At 38.3% G+C, this 12,933-nt stretch overlaps 1 protein-coding gene across 1 annotated transcript; it reads left to right on the top strand.

Moving 5' to 3' along the window:
- The first annotated feature begins 751 nt into the window (after positions 1-751).
- Positions 752-2,119, top strand: LOC107636893 (uncharacterized). Its single transcript, XM_016340364.1, has 4 exons — positions 752-769; positions 851-1,690; positions 1,862-1,969; positions 2,063-2,119. The coding sequence occupies exons 1-4, from the start codon at positions 752-754 to the stop codon at positions 2,117-2,119; spliced, it is 1,023 nt and encodes a 340-aa protein (XP_016195850.1).
- Positions 2,120-12,933: the final 10,814 nt, after the last annotated feature.

Genomic DNA, 12,933 nt, shown 5'->3' with positions numbered 1-12,933 from the left:
TCGAACAATTATTTACCGATAGTGATGAAGAATATGATGTTAATAAGGATCAATGCGTAGAGAGTTATTTGGATAATGAGGAGTGGAATGAAGATGACTACACTTCAGAGGAAGAAGGTGAAGTAGAAGTTAACATAGAGAATGAAGGTGAGATAATGAAAAGATTTGATGTTGAAGATAATGAAAAGATTAGTCTAGAAAAGTTTATGATATTTGTTGACGTACATGAGTTCAGGAGTGTATTGAGAGATTACATAATTCAAGAGAATTTTGATATAATAAGAGTGAAAAATGAGAAAGCAAGAGTGACTGCCATTTGTGCTTCTGAAGGTTGTCCTTGGAGGATTCATGCTTCTCCTTCTCCGGATGGTATTGCTTTTATGATCAAGAGTTATGAGCCAAGGCATACTTGTATTAGAAAATTTGAAAAGAGAAATGCTAATTCTACATGGATAGCAAAAAAGTTAAAACAATCTTTAAATGCTGATCCAAATATGAGCTATGAACTCATGTCTAATGAATTGATTACCAAGTTTGGAGTTGAAGCCCATCCTAAGCAATTATATAGGGCCAGAAGAAAAGGAAGGGAAGAAGTTGAAGGTTCTCATGCTTTAAGTTATAAGAAAATAGTTAAGTTTGCTAATTTGTTACTAGAAAAAAAACAGGGGGGGAGCATAGTAAGATTGGAGTACTATGATCAAATGACATTGGAAGAGGAAAATCGTACTTTCAAAATGATTGTTACACAATAATGAGTGATAGACAAAAGGTAATATATTTTAATTTGTATTATTTTGACATATTATTCATTGTTAATAATTTATTTTAATTTGTTTCTATTTAATGTCAGGGATTGACACGTGCAGTTTCTGAGTACTTTCCAAATTCATGGCATAGACATTGTAGTAAGCATTTGTTGAATAATTTCAAAGCAAAATATCCATTATTGATCTTACAAGATCTTTTTTGGATGGCTGTCAAAGCTCTAAATGAATTTCTTTTTAAAAAGAAAATGGAAAAGATGAAAATATTTGATAATGATGCCTACCAATATTTGATGGATATCCCATTACACACTTGGTCTACACATGCATTTTACACAAATCATAAAAGTCCACATATTACTAATAATGTATGTGAGTCGTTTAATGCTTGGATAGACAACTTGAGAAGCATGAGTGTGTTGAAATTAGTGGATGGGCTAAGAGTCAAAATCATGATGAGATTCTACACACAGTTTTCTTCTACTGCATCTTGGTCATATAATGTTGGACCAAGAATTGCAACTGAAATAAATAAAACTACTGAAGATGCAAGATATTGCAAAGTAAAACCTGCTGGTGGACATCGATATGAAGTATATGATGGTTTTACAAGATTCCCTGTGAATTTAGTATTGCATACATGTGAATGCAAAGCATGGCAAATAAGTGGGTTGCCATACAAACATGGTGCGGCGGCCATTATTTACATACGGGGAAAAGTGGAGAATTATTGTGATGCATATTACCACAAAGATAAGTACATCATAGCTTATTCTGGACTACACAGTCCCTTACCAGATCTGGATACTTTGGATGATACAGATGTGCTTCCACCACCATTGCGTAGACTTCCGGGGAGGCCAAGAAAAAGTAGGATAAGGGAAAAAGATGAAGATGCACCATCAAATGCAAGGAGAATTTCAACAGTTAGATGTTCTAATTGTAAAGATTTAGGACACAATAAAAAAAGCTGTCAAAGGGCTCCAATAAGAGCCAAGAAAGCAAAACAGATATTCTACTATTCTATTCTTAAATAAATACAATTTGACACACACTTTATATATACAAATGTATTTTTTTACCTTTTCAAATTACAGAAAATTTCAGCAAGTGAATCACAAACTTCAATGATAAAACAAACTCAACAACATGCTTCAGCACAGGCCAAAGCAAAGTCACAACTACAAGCCAAACAAATAAAAAGGGTTAGATTTATCTAACTTTACAACAAATATATGTTTATTAATAGCTTTTGTAAAAGCAAAAAATTAAAATGTACTATTTATTTGATGTTGCAGGATATTAGGAAAGATAAACTTCTTAGAAGGAATTCTTTAAATTTGACAATTCAATGAGTATTTAGAAGTTTCAAGAGTTAGGTATTGGAGATTGCAGCTTGTACAAGGGACAATACACCAACATGAAAACATATTCTATTATGCACAATGCTCTTTATTTAGATTAAGAAACTTACTTTGTAGGGATGTGAAGGAATGAGATGTGAATTTTTTAAATTTGGGATTTATTCATCTCGACTTGTTTTTAAATTTTGATAAAGTTGTTAATAAATTTCAATAGTTTTATGAAACAAATTATTTATCAATATTAATTGTTATACATATTAGCAGTGGTAAGATTTTTTATTTAATATTAAAATAATAGTAAAATATAAAAATAATTATTAACAAAAATTTTGGTAAAATCACAATTTAATAATTAAAAAATTATTGAAGGGTATATTAGAAAAAATAATTTAATTATTAATTTTTTAAAAATATTTTAGTAAAAATATAATTTAATTAATAAAAAAATAATTTATTAAAAGATATTTTAGTAAGTAAAATTTAATAAAAAAAAATTTTTTTACTAAAGGATATTTTTGTAAAAATAATTTTGTTTTTAAAAAAAATGAATAAAGTTAACATTTGTTAACACAAAATTTAAAATGGATTAAAGAGGGGTTTTTTAAAGGTTATAAGGGAGGAAAATGTATATTTTATAAATAGAGGGGAGGGAAGTGTCATTTTAACATCTCTCAGGGGAGGGGAATGGCATTTTCTCTAACAATTAATGTTTTGATTCAAAAATTTCAAGTTTGTTACTTGCTTGTTAAGAAAGATTCAAACTTTAAGTTCTAGAATCATATCTTGTGATTTCTTGTGAATCAAGTCATTAATTGTGATTTCAAAAATCAAATCTTTTTCAAAACTAATTTCAACCATATCTTTTCAAAAATATCTTCTTATCTTATCTTTTTCAAAAATTTGATTTTAAAATATCCTTTCTAACTTCTTATCTTCTTGTCTTTTCAAAATTGATTTTCAAAATTTGTTTCAACTAACTAACTAACTTTTTGTTTGTTTCTTATCTTTTTCAAAACCACCTAACTAACTCTCTCTCTCTCTCTCTCTAATTTTCGAAAATATCTCCCTCTTTTTCAAAATTTCTTTTTAATTAACTAATTATTTTATTTTTTTATTTGAATTTTCGAAAAACTACTAACCTTTTTCAAAAACTATTTTCGAAAATCACTAACTCTTTTTCAAAAATTATTTTCGAAAATTCTCTCCTCCTCTCATCTCCTTCTATTTATTTATTCATCTACTAACACTTCTCTTCATCTCACATCTCTGCTCCTATCATCACCTTTGTGTTTGGATTCTTCATTCTTTTTCACCCCTATTCCTTTTCTTCTTCTACTAACAATAAGGAACCTCTTTACTGTGACATAGAGGATTCCTCTTCTTTTCTTGTTCTCTTCTCTTTCTTATGAGCAGGAACAAAGAAAAAGGCATTCTTGTTGAAGCTGATCCAGAACCTGAAAGGACTCTGAAGAGGAAACTAAGAGAAGCTAAATTACAACAATCCAGAGACAACCTTATTGAAAATTTCGAACAAGTAAAGGAGATGGCAGCCGAACCCAACAACAATAATGCAAGGAGAATGCTTGGTGACTTTACTGCACCTAATTCCAATTTACATGGAAGAAGTATCTCCATTCCCACCATTGGAGCAAACAATTTTGAGCTGAAACCTCAGCTAGTTTCTCTGATGCAGCAGAACTGCAAGTTTCATGGACTTCCATCTGAAGATCCTTTTCAGTTCTTAACTGAATTCTTGCAGATCTGTGATACTGTTAAGACTAATGGAGTAGATTCTGAAGTCTACAGGCTCATACTTTTCCCATTTGCTGTAAGAGACAGAGCTAGAATATGGTTGGACTCTCAACCTAAAGATAGCCTGAACTCCTGGGATAAGCTGGTCACGGCTTTCTTAGCCAAGTTCTTTCCTCCTCAAAAGCTGAGCAAGCTTAGAGCTGATGTTCAAACCTTCAGACAGAAAGAAGGTGAATCCCTCTATGAAGCTTGGGAAAGATACAAGCAGCTGACCAAAAAGTATCTTTCTGACATGCTTTCAGAATGGACCATCCTGGATATATTCTATGATGGTTTATCTGAGTTATCAAAGATGTTATTGAATACTTCTGCAGGTGGATCCATTCACCTAAAGAAAATGCCTGCAGAAGCTCAAGAACTCATTGACATGGTTGCTAATAACCAGTTCATGTACACTTCTGAAAGGAATCCTGTGAGTAATGGGACGCCTATGAAGAAGGGAGTTCTTGAAATTGATACTCTGAATGCCATATTGGCTCAGAACAAAATATTGACTCAGCAAGTCAATATGATTTCTTAGAATCTGAATGGAATGCAAGCTGCATCCAACAGTACTCAAGAGGCATCTTCTGAAGAAGAAGCTTATGATCCTGAGAACCCTGCAATAGCAGAGGTAAATTACATGGGTGAACCTTATGGAAACACCTATAATCTATCATGGAGAAATCATCCAAATTTCTCATGGAAGGATCAAAAGCCTCAACAAGGCTTTAATAATGGTGGAAGAAACAGGTTTAGCAATAGCAAGCCTTTTCCATCATCCACTCAGCAACAGACAGAGAATTCTGAGCAGAATCCATCTAGCTTAGCAAATTTAGTGTCTGATCTATCTAAGGCCACTGTGAGTTTCATGAATAAAACAAGGTCTTCCATTAGAAATTTGGAAGCACAAGTGGGCCAGCTGAGTAAAAGGATCACTGAAATCCCTCCTAGTACTCTCCCAAGCAATACAGAAGAGAATCCAAAAGGAGAATGCAAGGCCATTGACATAAGCACCATGGCCGAACCTGTAAGGGAAGGAGAGGACGTGAATCCCAAGGAGGAAGACCTCCTGAGACGTCCAGTGATCAATAAGGAGCTTCCCTCTGAGGAACCAAAGGACTCTGAGGCCCATCTAGAGACCATAGAGATTCCATTGAACCTCCTTATGCCATTCATGAGCTCTGATGAGTATTCCTCTTCTGAAGAGAATGAGGATGTTACTGAAGTGCAAGCTGCCAAGTTTTTTGGTGCAATCATGAAGCTAAATGCCAAATTATTTGGCATTGATACTTGGGAAGATGAACCCCCCTTGTTCACCAATGAACTAAGTGATCTGGATCAACTGACATTGCCTTAGAAGAAACAGAATTCTGGGAAGTTCTTAATACCTTGTACCATAGGTACCATGATCTTTAAAGCTCTGTGTGACCTTGGTTCAGGAATAAACCTCATGCCCCTCTCTGTAATAGAGAAACTGGGAATCTATGGGGTGCAAGCTGCTAAAATCTCATTAGAGATGGCAGACAACTCAAGAAAACAGGCTTATGGACAAGTAGAGGATGTGTTAGTAAAGGTTGAAGGCCTTTACATCCCTGCTGATTTCATAGTCCTAGATACTGGAAAGGAAGAGGATGAATCCATCATTCTAGGAAGACCTTTCCTAGCCACAGCAAGAGCTGTGATTGATGTGGACAGAGGAGAATTGATCCTTCAATTGAATGAGGACAACCTTATGTTTACAACTCAAGGATCTCTCTCTGCCTCCATGGAGAGGAAGCATAAAAAGCTTCTCTCAAAGCAGAGTCAACCAAAGCCCCCACAGTCAAACTCTAAGTTTGGTGTTGGGAGGCCACAACCAAACTCTAAGTTTAGTGTCAAACCCCCATATCCAAACTCTAAGTTTGGTGTTGGGAGGTCTCCACAAAGCTCTGCACATCTGTGAGGCTCCATGAGAGCCCACTGTCAAGCTATTGACATTAAAGAAGCGCTTGTTGGGAGGCAACCCAATTTTTATTTATCTAACTATATTTTTCTTAGTTATATGTCTTTATAGTTTCATGATCATGTGGAGTCACAAAATAAATATAAAAATTGAAAATGGAATCAAAAACAGCAGAGGAAAAATCACACCCTGGAGGAAGCACCTGTCTGGCGTTCAACGCCAGAACAGAGCATGGTTATGGCGCTGAACGCCCAAAATGGGCAGTGTCTGGGCGCTGAACGCCCAAAATGGGCAGCATCTGGGCGCTGGACGCCAGAACTGCATCCTGGAGAAAAGCTGGCGCTGAACGCCCAGAACAAGCATGGTTTTGGCGTTCAACGTCAGAAAAGGGCAACAAATGGGCGTTGAACGCCCAAAATGGGCACCAACCTGGCGCTGAACGCCCAGAGTTGCGTGCAAGGGCATTTTACATGCCTAATTTGGTGTAAGGTTGTAATTCCTTGAACACCTCAGGATCTGTGGACCTCACAGGATCACCTCAGGATCTGTGGGCCCCACAGGATCCCCACCTACCTCCACTCACTTCTTCTCACCCCTCCTTTACAAAACCCCATAAACACTCTTCCCCAAAACCCTTCACCAATCACCTCAATCTCTCTTCCCCATCACCTCTTCACCACTCACATCCATCCACTCTTCCCCATAAACCTACCTCATAAACTCCACCTCCCCTCAAAAATTCAAAACCAATTTCCCACCCAAACCCACCCTAAATGGCCGAACCTTAACCCCTTCCTCCCTCCCCTATATAAAGCCTTCCATTCTTCTTCAATTTCACACAACACACCCCTCTATACCCTTCTTGGACGAAACACATCTCCCCCCTCTTGTCCATATTTTCTTCTTCTTCTTCTACTAATCCTTTCTTTTCTTGTTCGAGGGCGAGCAATATTCTAAGTTTGGTGTGGTAAAAGCATAAGCTTTTTGTTTTTCCATTACCATTGATGGCACCTAAGACCGGAGAATCCTCTAGAAAAGGGAAAGGGAAGACAAAAGCTTCCACCTCCGAGTCATGGGAGATGGAAAGGTTCATCTCCAAAGCCCATCAAGACCACTTCTATGATGTTGTGGCCAAGAAGAAGGTGATCCCCGAGGTCCCTTTCAAACTCAAAAGAAATGAGTATCCGGAGATCCGACATAAAATTCAAAGAAGAGGTTGGGAAGTTCTAACAAACCCCATCCAACAAGTCGGCATCCTAATGGTTGAAGAGTTCTATGCCAATGCATGGATCACTAAGAACCATGATCAAAGTAAGAACCCGAATCCAAAGAACTATGTTACAATGGTTCGGGGGAAATGCTTAGATTTTAGTCTGGAAAATGTGAGGTTGGCGTTTAACTTGCCTATGATGCAAGGAGATGAGCGCCCCTACACTAGAAGGGTCAACTTTAATCAAAGGTTGGACCAAGTCCTCATGGACATATGTGTGGAAGGAGCTCAATGGAAGATTGACTCCAAAGGCAAGCCGGTTCAACTAAGAAGACTGGACCTCAAGCCTGTGGCTAGAGGATGGTTGGAGTTCATTCAATGCTCAATCATTCCCACTAGCAACCAGTCTGAAGTTACTATAGACCGGGCCATCATGATCCATAGCATCATGATTGGAGAAGAGGTGGAAGTTCATGAGATTATACCTCAAGAACTCTACAAGGTGGCTGACAAGTCCTCCACTATGGCAAGGTTAGCCTTTCCTCACCTCATTTGCCACCTATGCAATTCGGCTGGGATTGACATAGAGGGAGATATCCTCATTAAAGAGGACAAGCCCATCACTAAGAAAAAGATGGAGCAAGCAAGAGAGCCCATTCATGGAGCTCAAGAGGCGCAGGAAGCTCATCACCATGAGATCCCGGAGATGCCTCAAATGCAATTTCCTCCACAAAATTATTGGGAGCAAATCAACACCTCCCTAGGAGAATTAAGTGCCAACATGGGATAATTAAGGGTGGAACATCAAGAACACTCCATCATCCTTCATGAAATTAGAGAAGATCAAAAAGCAATGAGGGAGGAGCAACAAAGACAAGGAAGAGACATAGAAGAGCTCAAGGACATAATTGGTTCCTCAAGAAGGAAACGCCACCATCACTAAGGTGGATTCATTCCTTGTTCTTATTTCTTCTTTTTTTTCGTTTTCTATGTTATGTGCTTATCCATGTTTGTGTCTTCAATTACATGATCATTAGTATTTAGTAACTTTGTCTTAAAGTTATGAATATCCTATGAATCCATCACCTCTCTTAAATGAAAAATGTTTTAATTCAAAAGAACAAGAAGTACATGAGTTTCGAATTTATCCTTGAACTTAGTTTAATTATATTGATGTGGTGACAATGCTTCTTGTTTTCTGAATGAATGCTTGAACAGTGCATATGTCTTTTGAAGTTGTTGTTTAAGAATGTTAAATATGTTGGCTCTTGAAAGAATGATGATAAGGAGATATGTTATTTGATAATCTGAAAAATCATAAAAATGATTCTTGAAGCAAGAAAAAGCAGCAAAGAGCAAAGCTTGCAGAGAAAAAAAAAGAAAAAAAAATAGGCGAAAAAAAATAGAAAGAAAAAGAAAAAGCAAGCAGAAAAAAGCCAATAATCCTTAAAACCAAAAGGCAAGGGCAAATAAAAAGGATCCCAAGGCTTTGAGCATCAGTGGATAGGAGGACCTAAAGGAATAAAATCCTGGTCTAAGCTGCTAAACCAAGCTGTCCCTAACCATGTGCTTGTGGCGTGTAGGTGTCAAGTGAAAACTTGAGACTGAGCGGTTAAAGTCAAGGTCCAAAGCAAAAAAAAAAGAGTGTGCTTAAGAACCCTGGACACCTCTAATTGGGGACTTTAGCAAAGCTAAGTCACAATCTGAAAAGGTTCACCCAATTATGTGTCTGTGGCATTTATGTATCCGGTGGTAATACTGGAAAACAAAGTGCTTAGGGCCACGACCAAGACTCATAAAGAAGCTGTGTTCAAGAATCATCATACTGAACTAGGAGAATCAATAACATTATCTGAACTCTGAGTTCCTATAGATGCCAATCATTCTGAACCTCAATGGATAAAGTGAGATGCCAAAACTATTCAAGAGGCAAAAAGCTATAAGTCCCGCTCATCTGATTGGAGCTATGTTTCGTTGATAGTTTGGAATTTATAGTATATTCTCTTCTTTTTATCCTATTTGATTTTCAGTTGCTTGGGAACAAGCAACAATTTAAGTTTGGTGTTGTGATGAGCGGATAATTTATACGCTTTTTGGCATTGTTTTTAGTATGTTTTCAGTAGAATCTAGTTACTTTTAGGGATGTTTTCATTAGTTTTTATGTTAAATTCACATTTCTGGACTTTACTATGAGTTTGTGTGTTTTTCTGTGATTTCAGGTATTTTCTGGCTGAAATTGAGGGACTTGAGCAAAAATCAGATTCAGAGGTTGAAGAAGTACTGCTGATGCTGTTGGATTCTGACCTCCCTGCACTCAAAATGGATTTTCTGGAGCTACAAAACTCAAAATGGCGCGCTTCTAATTGCGTTAGAAAGTAGACATCCAGGGCTTTCCAGCAATATATAATAGTCCATACTTTGCCCGAGTTTAGACAACGCAAACTGGCGTTCAACGCCAGCTCTCTGCCCAATTCTGGCGTTCAGCGCCAGAAACAAGCTGCAAAGTGGAGTTCAACGCCCAAACTGGCACAAAAGCTGGCGTTCAACTCCAAGAAGGACCTCTACACGTGCAACACTCAAGCTCAGCCCAAGCACACACCAAGTGGACCCCGGAAGTGGATTTATGCATCAATTACTTACTTCTGTAAACCCTAGTAGCTAGTTTATTATAAATAGGACTTTTTACTATTGTATTAGAGATATTTGGATCATCCTGGATTGTATTCTGATCCTGTGATCACGTTTTGGGGGCTGGCCTCTCGGCCATGCCTGGACCTTTCACTTATGTATTTTCAACGGTAGAGTTTCTACACTCCATAGATTAAGGTGTGGAGCTCTGCTGTTCCTCAAAGATTAATGCAAAGTACTACTGTTTTCTATTCAATTCATCTTATTTCACTTCTAAGATATTCATTCGCACTTCAACCTGAATGTGATGAACGTGACAATCATCATCATTCCCTATGAACGCGTGCTTGACAACCACTTCCGTTCTACATTAGATTGAATGAGTGTCTCTTAGATCTCTTAATCGGAATCTTTGTGGTGTAAGCTAGAATGATGGCGGCATTCAAGAGAATCCGGAAAGTCTAAACCTTGTCTGTGGTATTCCGAGTAGGATTCAATGATTGAATAACTGTGACGAGCTTCAAACTCGCGATTGCTGGGCGTAGTGACAGACGCAAAAGGAGGGTGAATCCTATTCCAGCATGATCGGGAACCTCAGATGATTAGCCGTGCCGTGACAGGGCATCTTGGACCATTTTCACAAGAGGAGGGGATGTAGCCATTGACAACGGTGATGCCCTTGCATAAAGCCAGCCATAGAAAGGAGTAAGACTGATTGGATGAAGACAGCAGGAAAGCAGATATTTAGAGGAACGAAAGCATCTCTATACGCTTATCTGAAATTCTCACCAATGAATTACATAAGTGTCTCTATCCCTATTTTCTGTTTATTTATTAATTATATTCGAAAACTCCATATCCATCTTATATCCGCCTGACTGAGATTTACAAGGTGACCATAGCTTGCTTCATACCAACAATCTCCGTGGGATCGACCCTTACTCACGTAAGGTTTATTACTTGGACGACCCAGTGCACTTGCTGGTCAGTTACACAGAGTTGTGAACCATGGTATTGGCATCATGTTTTTGGCGCCATTGCCAGAGAAAGAAAGAGCAATGAATTTTACATAATTAAAGTGTAATCACGATTCCGAGTCAAAAACTTGGTGCACGAATTGTGAATCACACTTTTCACAACGCGTACCACTAACCAGCAAGTGCACTGGGTCGTCCAAGTAATACCTTACGTGAGTAAGGGTCGAATCCCATGGAGATTGTTGGTTTGAAGCAATCTATGGTTATCTTGTAATTCTTAGTCAGGAAGTCAACTATATTTATCAGTTGAATTGCGAATAAACAAGAGAGCATGGATTAAAGGTTACTTGTTATGCAGTATGGAAAATATGTTGGAGTTTTGGAGATGCTTTATCTTCAGAAATTCTGCTTCCCTCTGTTTCTGATTCACGCACGCACGTCCTCCTATGGCAAGCTGTGTGTTGGTGGATCACCGTTGTCAATGGCTACCATCCATCCTTCTAGTGAAAAGGGTCCAAGTGCGCTGTCACCGCACGACTAATCATCTGCAGGTTCTCAATCTTACTGGAATAGGATTTACTATCCTTTTGCGTCTGTCACTACGCCCAGCACTCACGAGTTTGAAGCACGTCACAGTCATTCAATCCCAGAGTCCTACTCGGAATACCACAGACAAGGTTTAGACTTTCCGGACTCTCATGAATGCCGCCATCAATCTAGCTTATACCACGAAGATTCTGATTAAGAGATCTAAGAGATACTCATTCAATCTAAAGTAGAACGGAAGTGGTTGTCAGGCACACGTTCATAGGTAATGATGATGATTGTCACGTTTATCACATTCAGGTTGAAGTGCGAATGAATATCTTAGATAGGAACACGCATGTTGAATAGAAAACAGAAATACTTGCATTAATTCTTCGAGACACAGCAGAGCTCCTCACCCCCAACAATGGAGTTTAGAGACTCATGCCGTCAAAAAATACAAAGTTTTGATCTGAAATGTCATGAGGTACAAAATAAGTCTCTAAAAGTTGTTTAAATACTAAACTAGTAGCCTCAGTTTACAAAAAATGAGTAAACTATGATGGATGGTGCAGAGATCCACTTCTGGGGCCCACTTGGTGTGTGATGGGGCTGAGACTTAAGCAATTCACGTGCATAAGACTGTTTTGGATGTTCAACGCCAGTTTTGGACCCTTTTCTGGCGTTGAACTCCAACTTTTGATCCTTTTCTGGCGCTGGACGCCAGAATTGGGCAGAGAACTGGCGTTGAACGCCAGTTTATGTCATATATTCTTGAGCAAAGTATGGACTATTATATATTTCTGGAAAGCCCTGGATGTCTACTTTCCAATGCAATTGGAAGCGTGCCATTTCGAGTTCTGTAGCTCCAGAAAATCCACTTTGAGTGCAGGGAGGTCAGAATCCAACAGCATCAGCAGTCCTTTTTCAGCCTGAGTCAGATTTTTGCTCAGCTCCCTCAATTTCAGCCAGAAAAAAGTAAATTACCAATTCCACCCTCAATTTCCTAAAACGCTGACAAAAATAACCTCCACTTTTATTAACGACAGAAATACACTTAAAATATTGAAAAACGCTACAAAAATACCCGACAGTAAATAAAAATCTATTCTGTTAACAGAATTGGCTGAGCTGTCAAATGAATTCCGTTACACCTCTTCCTCTGCTTTTTCTTCATTCTCCCTCACTCCCTCCCTCCCCAATGCAACTACAACAAAAATAAACATCATCTGCTATCACTCTTTTCCTCCCTCAAACCTCTCAGAAGCTGCTGCAAGCTGCAACAACAACAACAACAACATATCTCAGTCACTCCGAAATTGCAACAACGACAACAACATCATCTTCCTAGCTGAAGCTCCTGCAACAACATCTTCCTCATTATTTCTCTCCTGAAATACGATGTCGCCTCTTCTTCCACGGTTTCTCTTCCTCAAGTACGACAATGGTCTTGCTCTGTCATTTTGCTTATCCACTTCTCCTTCTTCGATTCTTCTCTCTCGCCGCCTCTCTCTTTTTCTCTCCTTGTTGTTCTGCTTCTCTCTCCCCTCAACAACGGAACCTGCGGTGATACTGTCCTCTCCTTCCGTCCTCCTCACTCCCTAAAGCAATTACAACAACAATAAGCAATATCTCAGTTACTCCCTCCCTCTTCCAAACCTCCCAGAATAGACCTTACGCCTCACCCTCTTCATCTCAGCCACAGTAATAATCAGCCATAATTAGTAAT

This window comes from Arachis ipaensis, chromosome B4, assembly GCF_059453495.1.
Source record: "Arachis ipaensis isolate K30076 ecotype BB chromosome B4, ASM5945349v1, whole genome shotgun sequence".
In the NCBI taxonomy this organism is placed as follows: domain Eukaryota; kingdom Viridiplantae; phylum Streptophyta; class Magnoliopsida; order Fabales; family Fabaceae; genus Arachis; species Arachis ipaensis.
The sequence above is the reverse complement of the archived record's forward strand: the minus strand, read 5'-3'. Positions and strand labels throughout refer to the sequence as shown.